Genomic DNA, 16,941 nt, shown 5'->3' on the forward strand with positions numbered 1-16,941 from the left:
AGTAAAAAAATCGGACTTTTTTTGGTTTTTATTTTTTTATTAAAAAACTATGCGTTTTTGGTCAAAAGTTGCTTTGTAATGTTGAAAGCGCATTAAATTTCAAACAGTTTGACATCTTTTTTATCAATGTCCGTCAAATAGTTTTCGAGATATGAAGCGTCAAAAAAGGTTAATTTTTGACGCATTTATAAAATGTAGCGTTTTGCCAATATTTTAGACAAATATCTGCAAAATACTTCATGATATGATATATATTGCAATATAACATTTTATAAAATTTAATTTGCTTTAGTTTTAGTGCAAATAAAGGTCAGTAAGACGAATAGTTACTTTGGTAAACAAAAAAAAATCTATAAATAGAGAAGCCAAGAGTCTGGTAGATTGGTTAAGGTAAAATAGTTTACGGTAAAAGTTTTAGGTTGAAAGTGCTATCTATTCGATCTTACTTTCTTTGATATCCGTTTATCTGAAGAAATTGTCTAAGCTAACTTTGCATCGATTTGACTATTACTAATGAAGAAATAAAATACAGTAAAATTTTGAAGTTTAGTAAATTAGAAAAAAAAAAAACAGAATTAGTTACATTTTCCTGGTTCTGCATCTTGATGGCACAACTCCTGTAGTGATAGAAAGTCCACTTGAGTTGTATTTGACCACCAATTGCTGTGGAATAAACTACGGGAACGGAAAGCGCCCACGCCAATTATTAAGATACTGGAGAAGTGGTATTCTCAGCAGAAGAACGTAGTAAGATGGAAGTCAACTCTGTCCACAGCCAGCGGGCTAAACTGTGGCGTGAGACAAGGAGGCAGTATGTCTCCGGCTCTCTTCAGCGTGTACATGGATGGGCTGTCGCAGGCTTTGACCAGTACCGAGGTTGGCTGCTCCATCAATGGGCCAATGATAAATCACATCGCATATGCAGACGATATGGTCCTACTAGCACCATCTGTGGGAGCTATGCGTAAGTTACTTGCAGAATGCGAGAAATACGCCAGCCAGCATAACATGAGATACAATCCGGACAAGTCTGAATTTATGCTCATGGAGGCAGCACATATGCCCACACATGTACCTCTTTTGCTTGATGGAGTTCAATTGCGGAGAGTACACGAAGTCAAATATCTTGGCCACATCTTGTTCTCCAGTTTAAAAGACCAGGAGGACATAGAAAGGCAGAGGCGAGCCACCGCAGTAAGGGCAAACATGTTGGCTAGAAGATTCGCCAAATGTAGTGACAGCGTAAAAAGACAGCTGTTCCTCAGTTTTTGTACAAGCGTGTATAGTGTATACTATCGAGTTATGGTCCGACTACACCTGGGCGGCGGTGAGAGACCTGCGCGTGCAATACAACACATACTATGTACTGATATTTCGTTAAACGGAGAATACTATGATTCGGGCACGTCCACGACAACGCTCGTGAGATTGCATCGATGTTATTGACCCTCAGTGATATGCTTTAAAAACCAGTCCGTACAATAACAATTTCGGAACAATCTGATTCAATTAATGAGGGTTTTCTACTCATAAATATTTTTTTCCGCCAAGCTGCGAGCCTGAGGTCTTTCTGATCGTAAACTTAACTTACTAAATAAATGTTGATATACGCAAATAAGTGTCTGAGTAATACTTGAACAGCCCCCAAATAATAATAATTCGTTCTCCGCTACGCCTCCTGTAAATATATGTAAACTATCCCATGTGGCCATTACCATCCACCGATTATTTCTGATCCAGATCATAAGTCTAGTATAAACTAGACTTATGATATAATCCTATTTTTTTTAATAACTGGCACTCTTTTGGTCTTATTGAAAATTTCTACATTTTTATTTTACAATTTATGTAGTAGCCTGAGTTGTTTTGCTGATATCTGTCTCAAAATATTAGCAAAACAAATATTTTCATAGAAAGAGGAAAAATGCTCTTTTTTTGACGCTTCATATCTCAAAAAATATTTGACGGACATTGATAAAAAAGATGTCAAACTGTTTGGAATTTAATGCGCTTTCAACATTACAAAGCAACTTTTGACCAAAAACGCATAGTTTTTTAATAAAACGGCAAAAACCAAAAAAAGTCTGATTTTTTTACTTTTTTTTTTAAATTACGAAGTTAGCACACCATTTTTTTGCTTGCAAAATATAGCCCTACATTCCCCCAAGGACCCCAAATAACATACCAAAATTGCAGCTTTACATCACACTTTGTTTTTTTATTTCTCTTTTTGACCAGTGTATATGTGGTCCTGCAAAATCTGTAAACCTATAATCTATCTATCAGCGTCAGTAGGTCAGACGACGTGTAACTGACAGAAATAGTATGTCACGTTCGTACGTCTATAGTAGGTATCTGAAATAGACCTCCTGGCTCTTATAGATCAGGCCCCGTAGCCGAATGGCATTTCTCCAACGCCAAACGAAAACGAAACGTAGTCCGGCTCTGTCGCACCAATATGCAAGAGCGATAGGGATAGATATCTACTAGCGCTTCGTTTCGTGAGCGTTTGTGCCATTCGGCTACGCACCCAGGTGCCGTAGCCGAATGGCATTTCCGCGACGCGAAACGAAAACGAAACGCCGCGAAAGGTAGTCTGGCTCTGTCGCGCCAATACTCAAGAGCTATGGAGATAGATATCTACGAGCGTTTCGTTTCGTGAGCGTTTGTGCCATTAGGCTACGTACCCGGAACAGCTGAAAAGCAGTACTCACTCTAGACACCGATGCAGGAAGTGTAAGAAGGCGGGGTCGTCCGTCCGCACGGCGGCCGCCAGCGTCCGTGAGCCCGGCCGCCGCTTACGTCCCTTCGAGTTCGTCACTGAGCGGGGCGCGCCTTTTGAGTCTGCAAATAATTGTGTTCATGTGTTACCTATATTGCTTCATTTCAAAATAGTTGTACAGTTTAGAAGAACCTCATCATCTTCCTTGCGTTATCCCGGCATTTGCCACGGCTCCTGGGAGCCTGGGGTCCGCTTTGACAAGTTTAGAAGAACCTACTTATCTTAAATAACATGAGATTGAAAGCTGCTTCAAATGTCACGCGCGTCAATTCTAAACCGAAGCTAGGTCAAGTCAAGACTTGTGTCCACTTTACAAGTGCACTTATCTGTTTTATGTCGGCATTATAAACATCCATCAAATCATGAACGTTAAAGTCCTGTTACGCGGAGTATGTTTTGATTACTTGCCCTAACGCCTGCCAACCTTATTTAAGTGTATGATTTGGATTGTTGTTTCCGGTGGCGTGGTCATCCACCGTAGGTCCGGTCATCCGGTGGAGGGCCCAGCAGATGTAGGCTAGCTGTAATGTTCTTCGCCCTCTCCCGGGAGTAGCCTGTGTGCAGCTAAGATGGTTGTACTGGTTGACTCACCAAAGAACAGTCGTTTCCTGGTGGCGTGGATGAGTAGGTCCGGTGGAGGAGGGCCCAAGAGTTCCATGATGCACGCTAGCTGTTCCGCCTCGTTTTCTCCCGGGAAGAGGGGGTACCCCGTGTGAAGCTCTGCTAAAATGCATCCTGGAATGAGCGTAATGGTTATTAAGATCTTTCTAAGTACAAAACATCTTGTATAAATAAAATAGGTGTACATGTAATGTTATAATTATGTAGATATTCGCCATCGATAGCTAAGCTTTGGCGGCTTATGATATAAGGTTCACTGGTTGATATACTCATATTTCTAGACGGCACAAATTAGGAATTTTGGAGGTTTCTATGACTTATGCTGTTAATCCCTAGAAATGTGTCGAACTTTTTTTTAATGTTTGTTTTATTCCAGATTTTTAAGCCAAATCTCCTATAACCTAACAGAGCAGAGGCAGCTTTCCAACCCCACTGGTGCCAGACGTGCCAGTTTAAATCTCGTCTTCAGCACACTTCCTGAAATTGGCGACTTTCTGTCGATGAGCCCAAAACTGAAGCTTAGCCGTTCATTTATTTATTTTTAAATGATACAAATTTCTAACTACGTACAGTCAGCCAAGCGGTTTACCACTTTTCGACCTTTATGTGTTTAACATAGAGTAGAAAAGTGGTAAACCACTTTCTTGCCTGACCGTACCTAACCTGACCGAGAAAATTTTTCGCTGTCTTGTGTCATATGCCCAATCTCATTTAGGGATAATTCAATGAAGTTTCCTAAGATTTAATGTATTATAATAATTAGAAATAATCAAAAATTAATAAAATACTGATACTTAGTTCTTGGAATGTGTGCCATGCAGCAATTACACAACAGATGTCCATTATGTAAGCTTTAGTAGTTTGTCTAGATTCTAGATGGAGTCGCTAAACAAGTTACCAAGAGTTTAATTTTAATTCAATGCCCTCTGGCTTACCCTAACCATTTGGTTCGTTCGTTCATGAGTTTTAGATATTTGAGGAGCCGCTATAGAGGCAGAACTTTGATGTTTGAATATTCAGTAAACTACTGATGCCTTATCCACTGTATTGAAAGGAGAAAAATTGACATTCCAGTCGTTCCACCCTGTACATGTTTAAAATTAAATAAAAATCTAATTTTTGCGTTACTACTTTGTCAGTATGATTTACCCATGCCAAATTTGCATTATAATTATCACTAACCACCTCCGAGCAAAGCCGCAGACAGTCGTACAGATAGGAATCACTTGGTTCCTAGGTGACTACGGAACCTTAAAAACGCACAGATAACAGATAAGATGTCTCGCATCGTATCATATTATAGGAAGCAAGGATCGCCTTTCTAAACTTTCTACGAATTGTGTTGCGCAAGCGACTGGTTGACATTACGGACGGCATCACGTATTGGTTCGTCATTTATACGTAATAAAGGGGATTACATTTCTTTTGGCGTAATTAGTGTAATTATTACGATGGAGAAGGAATACAGGTTAATTGCTAGTGTGTAAAGAATTCTAATTAGATACTTTAAAATTAAATAGTTTTCAGGGGTAAGGTAAATTTTGACACGAGTAATAGAATAGGACTAACTTCTTTTTAAGCCACCATACTTAGAACGCTTTTACAGTATCATTTCGGCCGGTACTGCGGTATAACCGCGGATGTACGGACACTCGTGTATCCGTATAACAAGACGTGCGACGTACTTATAGGATATTTTGCGTTTATACTCACCCATACTCCACATATCGATAGCGGCTCCGTACTGCAACCCCAGTATCACTTCAGGGCTGCGGTAGAACCGTGACTGTATGTATGTGTACACACGTGCGTGCGTGTAGCACGAACTGCCGAAGTCTATCACTTTGATGGACGAGCTGCCTCGCGCTTTTAGGAGGATGTTTTCCTGAAAAATACATAGGTTTGCATTAGAAGACTGCTATTTGGAATAGAAGGCTTCATATAACGTAGAGTTACTAGTTTCAAAGTCAAATATTATATAAACATCCGGAAAATTGCATACATCAAGAAAATGGCGGACATCCAGAGAATTGCGGGTCACAACTGAATGAGACAAGCTCAAGACTGGGACAAGTGGCGTTGTAGAAGAGAGGCATATGCTCAGCAGTGAGTAGAGATGGGTAGTGAGTAAATACTCAAGAGTAAATATCGAGTAAATACTCAGTATTTACTCAAAATACTCGTATTTACTCGTTTTTACACAAATTGGTGGGTATAAACTATTTAGCGTGCTGAAATGGAAATACAAATTAGAAATATTGGTGTATTTTGTTATCGGCTACTAAGTTGAGTAATCAAATTTATATGAATTTTATTTTAAAGACATGCTCTCCATACATGTGACTATTTTTCACAAAAATAAAATTCAGAAATTACCAGTGTATTATACATCATCTGATAGGTCTTTAAAAATTAATTGAATGTTTGTAAAAAAGTTTTTTAATAATATGAACAGCTTTGGAATAAAACGATAATTAAGGCCGAAATAATGTTTATACCTTTATAACTTTCGAATTCGTTGTTGGAAAAATATCCAGAAACCGTCAAATTATTGCCCATATAATACAAAACACAAAACTAGTACTTTAAACGTCATCAGCTGAGCCATTTTTGAGTTTTCTTTAGAAAACCCTCAATAAAAGGTCGTAAGTGCCACATTAACAATCACTTCCGAACGTCATGCCGTTATCTAGAACATCAATTTAATTTAAGTCTCATACTTTTACTGTAAATACCTGCTTTTTTAAAACAAAACTGCTAACTAAACATTATCACTATTTTTTTCTCACAATGATTACCTCTTTTTCGACAAACTAAGACTCCCATAAGCTTCTAATAATATAAATCTCATTTAAACATGTCCACACAGTTAAAATAAACACGACTAAGTACTTAAATCTCATTTTTTTTTATTATTTTTAGGTATCAGTTTCTACTCACCCAAATGAGTAAATACGAGTATTTACTCGGTGCTTTGAGTAAATTACGGGTAAATACTCAGTATTTACTCACCCCTACCCATCTCTAGCAGTGAGCGATAAAGGGCTGATATGATGATAATAACCTAACCACAAAATTAAAATTTAGAAAACCCCCGACCGCGACATAGTAGACCGATTTTCATGAAACATGGCTAAGAACACTCCCGACTATTTCAGCTTTCGGACAAAAAAAAACTAAATCTAAATCGGTTCATCCGTTAGGGAGCTACGATGCCACAGACAGACACACACACACAGACAGACAGACAGACAGACAGACAGACAGACAGACAGACAGACAGACAAACAGACAGACAGACATACAGACGCACACACAACAGACACGTCAAACTTATAACACCCCGTCGTTTTTGCGTCGGGCGTTAAAAAGAAGAGGTAAGATTTTTTACCCGACTCCGCATGGCGGATATCCTTCCAATCATCTTAAGAGGGGGTCGTACGAAATCCTCGAAAAGTGCATTCGGCGTTTAACAAATGCTGCTCACATTTCTAAATTAAATGAAATAAAATAAATGTAGTTATTATCTTAAAGAGTGTGTCTACAACTTTTGACTATTCACAATCTCCAATTATTAACGGTGTAATAACTAAACCCACACAAAGTTGACCTAAAATGAGAAAAACGTATGTCGCCGTTTAGTAAACTTTGTTAAAAAAATTCAATACTTTAGTTATAACATTAAGTGATTCTAAAAGCCAGATAAATGGACTAGAAGTTTTGAGGTTTTTTATATTTTTCCTCTCAAAGGCAACAAAGAAATTTTACCTTAAATTTAAACTATCGTAAAATTTCCATACATTCGCCATTGCTGTCAGAATTCTCCTTTCGATTAGACGCCCTGAGCGGCTCATCGGAGGCAGACGTGTCGCCGGTCGCTCCGCGTTGACGTTTAAATTTGACAAATATTTTGACAGAAAATAGTGTACGTACACGAAAAACCATACCAGTGTAAAACTGTGCTCAAAATAAATAGGGTAAATCAATAATGTCAGGTGGAGATCCAATCTCATTTAAAGTTTAAAGGTGCATAAAAAATAAATAAAAATATATCACATTATTAAAGAAAATAACGAACACAACCGAATGAGTATAAATGATTTCATTCTAGTTCGGTTAAATTGAAAAAAGTTTCATGTTTTCTTTTACTCATCGGAATACGCTGGTATTAACAGTACGTCATTTTAAAAATATATATGACAGCACCTACGTCAAATTTTGTCAACCAAACTTCACAGGTTGTATGTAAACAATTACAATTTAATTTATTCATACATATATTCAGATACTTATTAACTGATTCTTACTTAGAATAGAAAAAAGGGGAATGCGAGCGGGTATAGGTTTAGTGGTTCTAGTTCAAATTTAATTGTATATATAAAAAAATGTCTCAATTTCATTAAAGATTTACTCTGTGCATACCACGAACACGTAACCGTAAGTTGAAAGCAATAATAATTATAAAGTACCTAAATATATTGTTGTTTAGAAAGTTAACGCTCGTTTTGAATGGTACTTCTCCACTCAACTAGACTAGACCAAATATTCATGGAACAGTCACCAGCATAATTATATGACTATGAACGGCCGTGCAAAAATATCTAATTTTCTATAAGGGACCATAAGTAAGTATATGACGACATATTCCCGGCAAAAATTTGTGATGCTCCGTGACCGGCAAAAACATCGTCTGTCTTTCTAGCGTCTCGCGAGCGTAGCGTCGGGCCAACTGTATGGAAAAAGACGCCGCGTCGGCGCGGCTTAGCCATACAGTTGGCCCGACGCTACGATTGCTAGACGGCAGATGTGGGGAGTGTCCTTATCCGCAGAAATATCTGTATGATCGGGTAGCTTAAAAATATTTGATTCCTTATAAATAAAAATCTAAATTACACTCTCACTCGCATAAATATCTATCCATTGTTAAAGCAAATATATATCTTACGGGCTAGAAATCATTAATATGTAATTAAAGTGCAATAACAAACCCTACCTTAGTTGCCTTAGAGCGGTAAATTGTATGAGGTGATTTGACATCTCACGAAACACGTGAAGTATTGTCAGTGCATATGTCTGTCTCATCTGTTGATAAACTATGACAAGTAAACTTATTACAAATCTGATATCAGAAGCCTTTTTACAAGCTTTTATTCAACTTGCCTTGTTAGTATTTATCTTAGTTTGGGCCAAAACGTAGAAGCTAAATTTGACCCGCTTTCCGATTTGCGATTGAGCTGAAATTTTGCACACTTATGTAAATCACGTGACAATGCAATATTCTGGTATCATGGAGGTGATCTGATGATGGAGCAGAAAGGTGGTCAGAGGAACTCTGTTATGAGACGTCGTATCCCCATTGAGTAAGTGGTATTTAGAGACATCTCGGAGAGCAATAGATGATTTTTGAAAGAAAGGTACAGTCGGCTAAGGTAAAGCCTGTGCCAAAAATGATTTTTTTGCAAAAAAACTTATTATAAATTGGGAGGTGAATTTTTATATTATTTTATATAAGAAAAACCGGCCAAGAGCGCATCGGACCACGGTCAGTGTAGGGTTCCGTTCCGTACTTTCCGACATTTTACATAGTGACAATTTAATAAATACCGTAATTTGGGGTGAATAGGGTTCCCGGGGTATATAATGCTATTATATTTAAATAATATATTTTATGATTTATGTAAATAATATATTTACAGACATGAAAAAGTCTGTCAAAGTAGGCATTCAAATTTATTGGATTTTTTACTCATTTTAACTTCATTTTTGTGTGAAATTTTGCTAAGAATTTGTTCATTATCCTTTTGAATGTAGTGTATACCTATACTTCTAAAGTTTATGTTTAACAGAAAATCATAAGACATATTTTCATTTTTATAATGGTTTTCATGAAGAAAGCGATGCAACTGTGTTGGGGAACTTTTACGGGATGAACAAATATCCGCGGCCTGAGGGGTGAATAGGATCAATAATGGGGGAAACGGGTCGTAAAGGGGGTGAATAGGTTTACGAAGGGGGTGATTAGGGTCGGAAGAGGGGTGAATTGGGATGTGTAGTCAATGGTTGTCAAATTGTATAAAAGATATATAACTTACCTAAAGTGATGTTTTTATGAATGACCTCTCTGTATATGGACGCAATTTATACGTCAATGTATTGCTTCGTAGTTAGACTAGATACAATAAATTAACATTTAGAAATGTTAATCACACTTCTGTCAACCACAAGTCAACGTTTCTACTTAAGTCCACAAAAATCACCCATGGTTGCTATAATATAAACGGATTACTTTAAAATAAAAATCATAAGTATGAAACTATACATCTAGGGAAGAAATAAAATTATTTTATTGAATAATTTTTGATTTGTTATTTTAAGTTTATATAAATAATAAATTCTCAATTCGCTCAAAGGTTGGAAGAGATCCCTTATAGGTATAAGTTCGCCTTTGTACACCATAACTATACTGTATTTTTATGTCCTAACTTGTCTTATGTACAATAAAGTGTTCACATACATACATACATAAATTGAAATAGATATCATACACGAAAGAAAAAACGATAAGGCCCACTGGTGGCCGAGCCGGGAATCGAACCCGGGTCTTCAGCTTACGCAGCTAACGTCATTACCACTAGGCCACCCGCCCGCCGTGTGGTACCCGACGAAATTTCTCTAGTGTATGTTATCTCCGATAGGCACATTTTGACCACCTCGTATATGAATCTTTAAGGCCCTTTTGCAACAACCACTTAACTCAGGGTTAGTGGGCTGTCAATTGTCAAATTCCATGTAAAATGGTGGGTTAACCCTCAGGTTAACCCTCCATATTCGTTGGTGCAAGTGGCACTTAGAGGATTAGGGTATAGCGAGAGAGATGGCGGGTTCGATTCCCGGCTCAGCCACCAGGAGGCCTTGTCGTTCTTACTTTCGTGCGTGATATCTATTTCAATGCATAAGTATGAAAACGGTTATGACTTTATTTTCAAGTAAGTAATTTTTGCTGATAAACTTTTTTTTCGGCATTCAATTTTGTAAGGTATGCTCCCAGCCGAAGATCAGCGCTGATGAAGAGGCACCAAAGAAAACACGTCCGTTCCATACAAGATTTATTAGCAGAGAGCGAAAATATAACCTACCCACAATCAGTCGGCGCCTAATTACTAAACTACCCACATTTGTCACAAATTTATTTCAAAAATACTTAAGTCATTATCAGTTTGCCGTTAATATTTGTGGGATATTAAATTGGACCAGGAGTGATATTTAAAAAAAACTATACATTTATAACCTTTTGAATTTTGGAATTCGGTTAAAAAATCCGGCCAAATGAGAATCTATTTTCGCACAATTGTAAAACTAAATTATCTTTACTAGTTACCTCCAAAATACTAAATGAAATGACATCTATTGCGACTTAAGTAGTTTGCATAAATTAGTTACCCAATTCACCTAGGATGGCGCTGTACTTTGGGCTACTTAGTACATCATTTTCTGAAGATTTTGGGTTCATGGGGTCGGAACGGGTATGAACTAACTTAATTTGTGGTGAATAGGGCCAAAACCGACTTTTGAACGTCGATAGCAGTTTTTTTATATGTGCCATGATAATTTTTTACACAAAAAATCTTCCAGCGGTGTGAACTCCGGGTTGTCTTTGAAAATGTGTCGTTTTATTTAGTAATTTTCGCTCACCCTAACGTTGGGGTGAATGGGGGCGGGAAGGGGGTGAATAGGGAAAAGTGCTAGGGTTGACTTTTTTGGATTACGAACAAAACCTGACCTGTCACGAGCATATTATATTTATTTTATCAAAAAATAAGGAACTAATATGTTATGAGTAGTCGGTAATGTATTAATAAAATAAATTTATCGAAATCTAGACATATGATAACCCTAAACCAACCTTTATAGTTATATGGTGCTCTGACGCAGTGAACAAGTAAGTATGGTCGTGGGCAGTGCGGATAACGTGTCAAAATATAAGCATAGTTTGTTGCTATTTTTCATGTTTAAATAACTTCTAAACTAACGTAGTGGGTATTAAAGTAAAAGGTTCACAGTGAACATTAGCTTGCCAGACATGTGTTTAGCTATACCATTGTATTGAGTGTTGTATCATAAAGTCAAACTAGGCATTTATTACTAATTATTTACTATGTGGGGTGTCTTTGATCACTTGCATGGGGTAACATTGACCATAATGACACATAGTTTATCTGATTATGTCACGGTACTTGTTGAGACTGATAATTTGATCTCTTCTTGTGATAAATATTGAAACAATTGCAAATAAAGTTGGTTTTTCGAAGATGGTAATTTTTATTTTTAATCAAAGTAACCCCAAAATAGCGTTAAAGAGTCGTAATATTTGACTCTGCGAACCGTTTTTTATCTTTTCTTGAGATAAAATACTTTTGTAAGGGATTACATTCGATTACCATTAAAAAAATACATAGGGTATCAAAGTAACCCCAATGTCAGTTTAAGTTTGATAACATCGTTTTTTTTTTGCGTACATTATTTTGTTACCTTTCTATATTTTTAGCAGGAAAAGACTAAAAAAGTTGATGGTCCCATTTTTAGGGTTCCGTAGTCAACTAGGAACCCTTATAGTTTCGCCATGTCTGTCTGTCCGTCCGTCCGTCCGTCCGTCCGTCCGTCCGTCCGTCCGTCCGTCCGTCCGCGAATAATCTTAGTAACCGTTAGCACTAGAAAGCTGAAATTTGGTACCAATATGTATATCAATCACGCCAACAAAGTGCAAAAATAAAAAATGGAAAAAAATGTTTTATTAGGGTACCCCCCCTACATGTAAACTGGGGGCTGATATTTTTTTCATTCCAACCCCAACGTGTGATATATTGTTGGATAGGTATTGAAAAATGAATAAGGGTTTGCAAAGATTGTTTTTTGATAATAATAATATTTTCGGAAATAATCGCTCCGAAAGGAAAAAAAAGTGCGTCCCCCCCCTCTAACTTTTGAACCATATGTTTAAAAAATATGAAAAAAATCACAAAAGTAGAACTTTATAAATACTTTCTAGGAAAATTGTTTTGAACTTGATAGGTTCAGTAGTTTTTGAGAAAAATACGGAAAACTACGGAACCCTACACTGAGCGTGGCCCGACACGCTCTTGGCCGGTTTTTTTCTTTCTTTGTTACGTTACATTGACCAATTATGGAATTTATACTTCTCTAACTTCTACATTTAATGGGTAAAAATACCCATTAAATGTAGAAGCTAGAGAAGTTTAAATTCCCAAATTGGTCAATGTAACCCCAGTTTACGGCAGACACCGTGAACCTTTTCTAATAATTCTCTTTTTATTTGAAAGAAAAATCGTTACGATACTAAAATATGCAATCTGAGATAAAAAAATCCTTTTCGTATAGTTACAAACTTAGTTCAGAATTTTTTTCTGTAAAACTTTTATAAATTGTTCTACCTATCAAGTTCAAAATAATTTTCCTAGAAAGTCTTAATAAAGTTCTGCTTTTGAGATTTTTTCATATTTGAGAAAACAGCCCTTATTGCCTGAAATACGGCGACATTGATATTTGCTTTTTCGTATTTTGATGGTATTTTGACTGCACTGTTGTATTTTTTGCCATGCTAATTTGAACCTTATCTCTGAGCGATGTTTTTTAATTTTCAGTCACGTCACAGATGTTTATGACATAACATCTAGGTATTTAGCCATTTAAAAGAAACTACAAGTGGCTTTACAGACGTGGCGACTGCAACTGGTACAGGGCCTAAGCCATAATTAAAAATTATATTGTGATTTTATATGTATTTGTGTTTTATTTAATGCTAAGTATGAGTTTCAACATTTTCAACTCAAGAAACTGAAATTAAGAGAAGAGACTGGGAAATTGGGTAAGATCAAGAGTCTGATGCAGATAGCGATGGCGGTATTGGATATGATAAGATATGCGTCGATATTTCCTGTCTTCCTTTGGGTCTCTGACTCGACTGCTGCTAGCTGTACTCTATTCATTAGGTTTTTATTTTATACACATGCTTTATTTTTGTATAAACTAAATGATAAAAAACCGGCCAAGAGCGTGTCGGGCCACGCTCAGTGTAGGGTTCCGTAGTTTTCCGTAATTTACTAAAAAACTACTGAACCTATCAAGTTCAAAACAATTTTCCTAGAAAGTCTTTATAAAGTTCTACTTTTGTGATTTTTTTCATATTTTTTAAATATATGGTTCAAAAGTTAGAGGGGGGGGGGACGCACTTTTCTTTCCTTTAGGAGCGATTATTTCCGAAAATATTAATATTATTAAAAAACGATCTTAGTAAACCCTTATTCATTTTTAAATACCTATCCAACAATATATCACACGTTGGGGTTGGAATGAGAAAAAAAATCAGCCCCCACTTTACATGTAGGGGGGGTACCCTAATAAAACATTTTTTTCCATTTTTTATTTTTTCACTTTGTTGGCGTGATTGATATACATATCGGTACCAAATTTCAGCTTTCTAGTGCTTACGGTTACTGAGATTATCCGCGGACGGACGGACGGACGGACGGACGGACGGACGGACGGACGGACGGACGGACGGACGGACGGACGGACAGACAGACATGGCGAAACTATAAGGGTTCCTAGTTGACTACGGAACCCTAAAAAACGAAGCTAAAACGACCAAAAAGAATAAAGAAAATATCTGATAGTCTTTAATACAACCCGCATATACGTAATGCACAGCTCAGGCCTCTGAAGACCTGCAGGGCAATCATGGTCGCGCGATAAATGATAAAACATCGGACCGTCCCTATCGCACTTACAAATAAAGCGATAGGGCTGATGTTTTATCATTTAGCACGCGACCATAATTGTTTGCCTGGAGGTATCGGCCTTCACACACGTCTTTGAAAAATGTTTGCGGGGATAGGCAGGCTGACGATTTTTAATCTAAGTATAGAAAAGTAACGCAAAATGAAGTGCAAAGTAATTTGAAATACACCTAGGTAAACAATCAACTGAGTAAGGAACGTTATCTACATATTTAGGTACATTAAAGTCACATGAGACATGGACAGAGAAGGAAAGCTAGATGACGCGTATTTTTTCTCTGTCTTCTTGTATGCTACCTTTTTTACAGTTTTAATTTCTCAAAGGAGGTCAGTAGTTGACTACAAACTCAAAATAACACTCTTGAAAAAAATTAAGGGTCACTGACCTTTCACAGTAAATTGAGGTAGTGTGAGTGAAGGGTGTTTGTGTGTGTAATGGGGTAATTTGACAGATTCTGAAAATTCTCCCTGCTCTACCCCCTCTTAATTGTCTGCAATTGAGATGTTCTTACCGGTTTCAGATCGCCAAGCAATAGAATTTAAAGCCATGGTAGTTGTTCTTCTTTATCACCACATCACAGTAACAGTATAATAAAGAGCACTATCGTAGAGTGTGGCCACTCCCGCTGAAAGCGCCGCCCACCCCACTCTCGGTTACCTTACAGTTACCGCCTGTCAAAAACGCGAACAGTCGACGTGTCATATCTCACTCATACAAGCATGGCACAATGAGACTTCAACAATAACCTTACCGGTTTCAGGTCGCAGTGTATGATGTTCTCCGCCTCCAGTAGCCTCAGACACCGGAGCAGCGAACTGGCGAACCGCCGGATCAGGCTCAAGCTGAAGCCTTGGTAGTTGTTCTTCTTTATTAGCTCGTACAGGTTGATGCTGTAACGAGATTTTAATAATAAAATAAGTACATACAACCAGGGAATAAATCAAATTATTTTATTGAATATTATTTGTATAGATGGCAGCACCATCTCTCTCGCTATATCGTAATCCTCCAAAGGATTCATACAAGAGGTGCAAGCACAAATTGCACGCCCTTGAAGTTGGTCAAAAAGGCGCCTAGCTTTATCAGAGATAACATAATTATACACTAGAAAAATTTCGTCGGGTACCACGGCGGGCCGGTGGTCTAGTGGTAATGTGATGTTGGATTCGAATCCCGGCTCGGCCACCAGTGGGCCTTGTCGTTTTTTCTTTCGTGTATGATATCTATTTCAATTTATAAATAAGTACATAATTTTGCAGTTATACATAGGTATTGGGTGTCCTCATATAATCGAAACTGTCCCTATTATTTCTCAGGGTAAGTACTCATTTTAAACACCATTTTGTGAAGGTATATTGCCCACTCCTTTTGATGGAAGGTGAGCATGGGGAAAAAGTAATATGTACTGTGCCTATTTGTTATTAGATTATCCGTTTACGGTGAGATGTTTCATTGGACCTGAATGGTAAATGTACACTTAAGTAATAATATTAAATTGAGGCACCTGAATACTGTTCAAACCTCTAAACGGATTTAACGAAACGGACATTAGCTTTAAGGGTAAAGTTGAAAGCTCTCATATCAGTATAACAACTTTGTATCACAAGTTCTAACTAATGGAATAGCTTAATTCTAACATTTCTATCTCCGGACTGTCGTACCTACAATATCTACATGAAACTAAAAGCTATTGTTGCAACCATTAGGACATCCTCTTGAACATAGACAAAGAGAAAGCACTTGTTTAAAGCTAAACGTTTCAAATGCTTCTCTTTGATGTCAGCGTGAGGATAAATTTTAGGGAGACATATTTTGACGAGTGGTCTGGCCTAAGCTGATCTGAGCGGGTTCGAATCCGGGTATGGGAATTTATTTTTTGATGAATTATTTGATAAACACGCATATTTGTTTTTAGCCATGGATGTTTTCTATCTATATCTATTCAAACAGTAGTTGTCAAAGCCGACCCCAGGCTCCCATGAGCCGTAGCAAATCGTCACTACTTTTAAAAAATCTTGTATCTCACGCTACTTCTCAAAGTTAAAACGCAGTAAGTGTATATGCATCGCATACATACTTACTACAATTTTCTTTTCATTGACAGATGAAGATACAAGTTTTTTTTTAAAGTAGTGACGAAATGCCGGGATAAAGCATGGAGGATGATGAGTATGGCGACGTACCTCATCAGCTCGAAGCTGATGCAGAGGTGGTTCCTAAAGTAGAAGTAGTCGAGCATGTGTATGACGTTGTGCGCCTGGTCCTTGTCCTTGAGCCTCAGGTGGTCCAGCACCCTCACTTCCACTAGGGCCTGGAACAACAGACATGACACTGTAGAAAATAATATAAGCGGGGGACCAGTGGAGTTGACCAATCTGGAATTAGTCTTGGGCTTTTTTTTAAACAATAGTTATATATTAGGTACCTAGATATTAACCCCCTCATACATGAACGTACTCTAAAATTATCAAGCCGATAAAGTTCGTTTGTCCCTTTCAGACGTATTGGTGTGATAGAAAAGGACAAACGAACTTGATCGGCTTGATAACTTTAGAGTATTTACGTTTGTGAATAAGGGGGTAAAAGTCTACAGTAAAATTATAAAACCTTTTGAAGGTAGGTAAATATCGTTCGCCAAACGTTGTGCCACAACATTCGAACAAATGGCTTTGATATAAAACAGCGAAAAATGTATAGGATAATAGCTTACGAATCTAAATAGC

The 16,941-nt window shown here is 37.4% G+C and overlaps 1 protein-coding gene across 1 annotated transcript in view; it reads right to left on the minus strand.

Moving 5' to 3' along the window:
* LOC125226965 (dual specificity tyrosine-phosphorylation-regulated kinase 2) overlaps positions 1–16,941 on the minus strand; it is a 93,009-nt gene that overhangs the window by 23,991 nt on the left and 52,077 nt on the right. The window contains exons 6-10 of the mRNA XM_048131152.1: positions 16,402–16,529; positions 14,970–15,108; positions 5,117–5,288; positions 3,374–3,517; positions 2,715–2,844 (exon numbers count right to left, since the gene is read on the minus strand). Coding sequence (XP_047987109.1) covers positions 2,715–2,844; positions 3,374–3,517; positions 5,117–5,288; positions 14,970–15,108; positions 16,402–16,529 — 713 coding nt within the window. The remainder of the gene's footprint in view (positions 1–2,714; positions 2,845–3,373; positions 3,518–5,116; positions 5,289–14,969; positions 15,109–16,401; positions 16,530–16,941) is intronic.

The sequence above is a fragment of the Leguminivora glycinivorella genome, chromosome 6 (assembly GCF_023078275.1).
Source record: "Leguminivora glycinivorella isolate SPB_JAAS2020 chromosome 6, LegGlyc_1.1, whole genome shotgun sequence".
NCBI classification, from domain to species: Eukaryota; Metazoa; Arthropoda; class Insecta; order Lepidoptera; family Tortricidae; genus Leguminivora; species Leguminivora glycinivorella.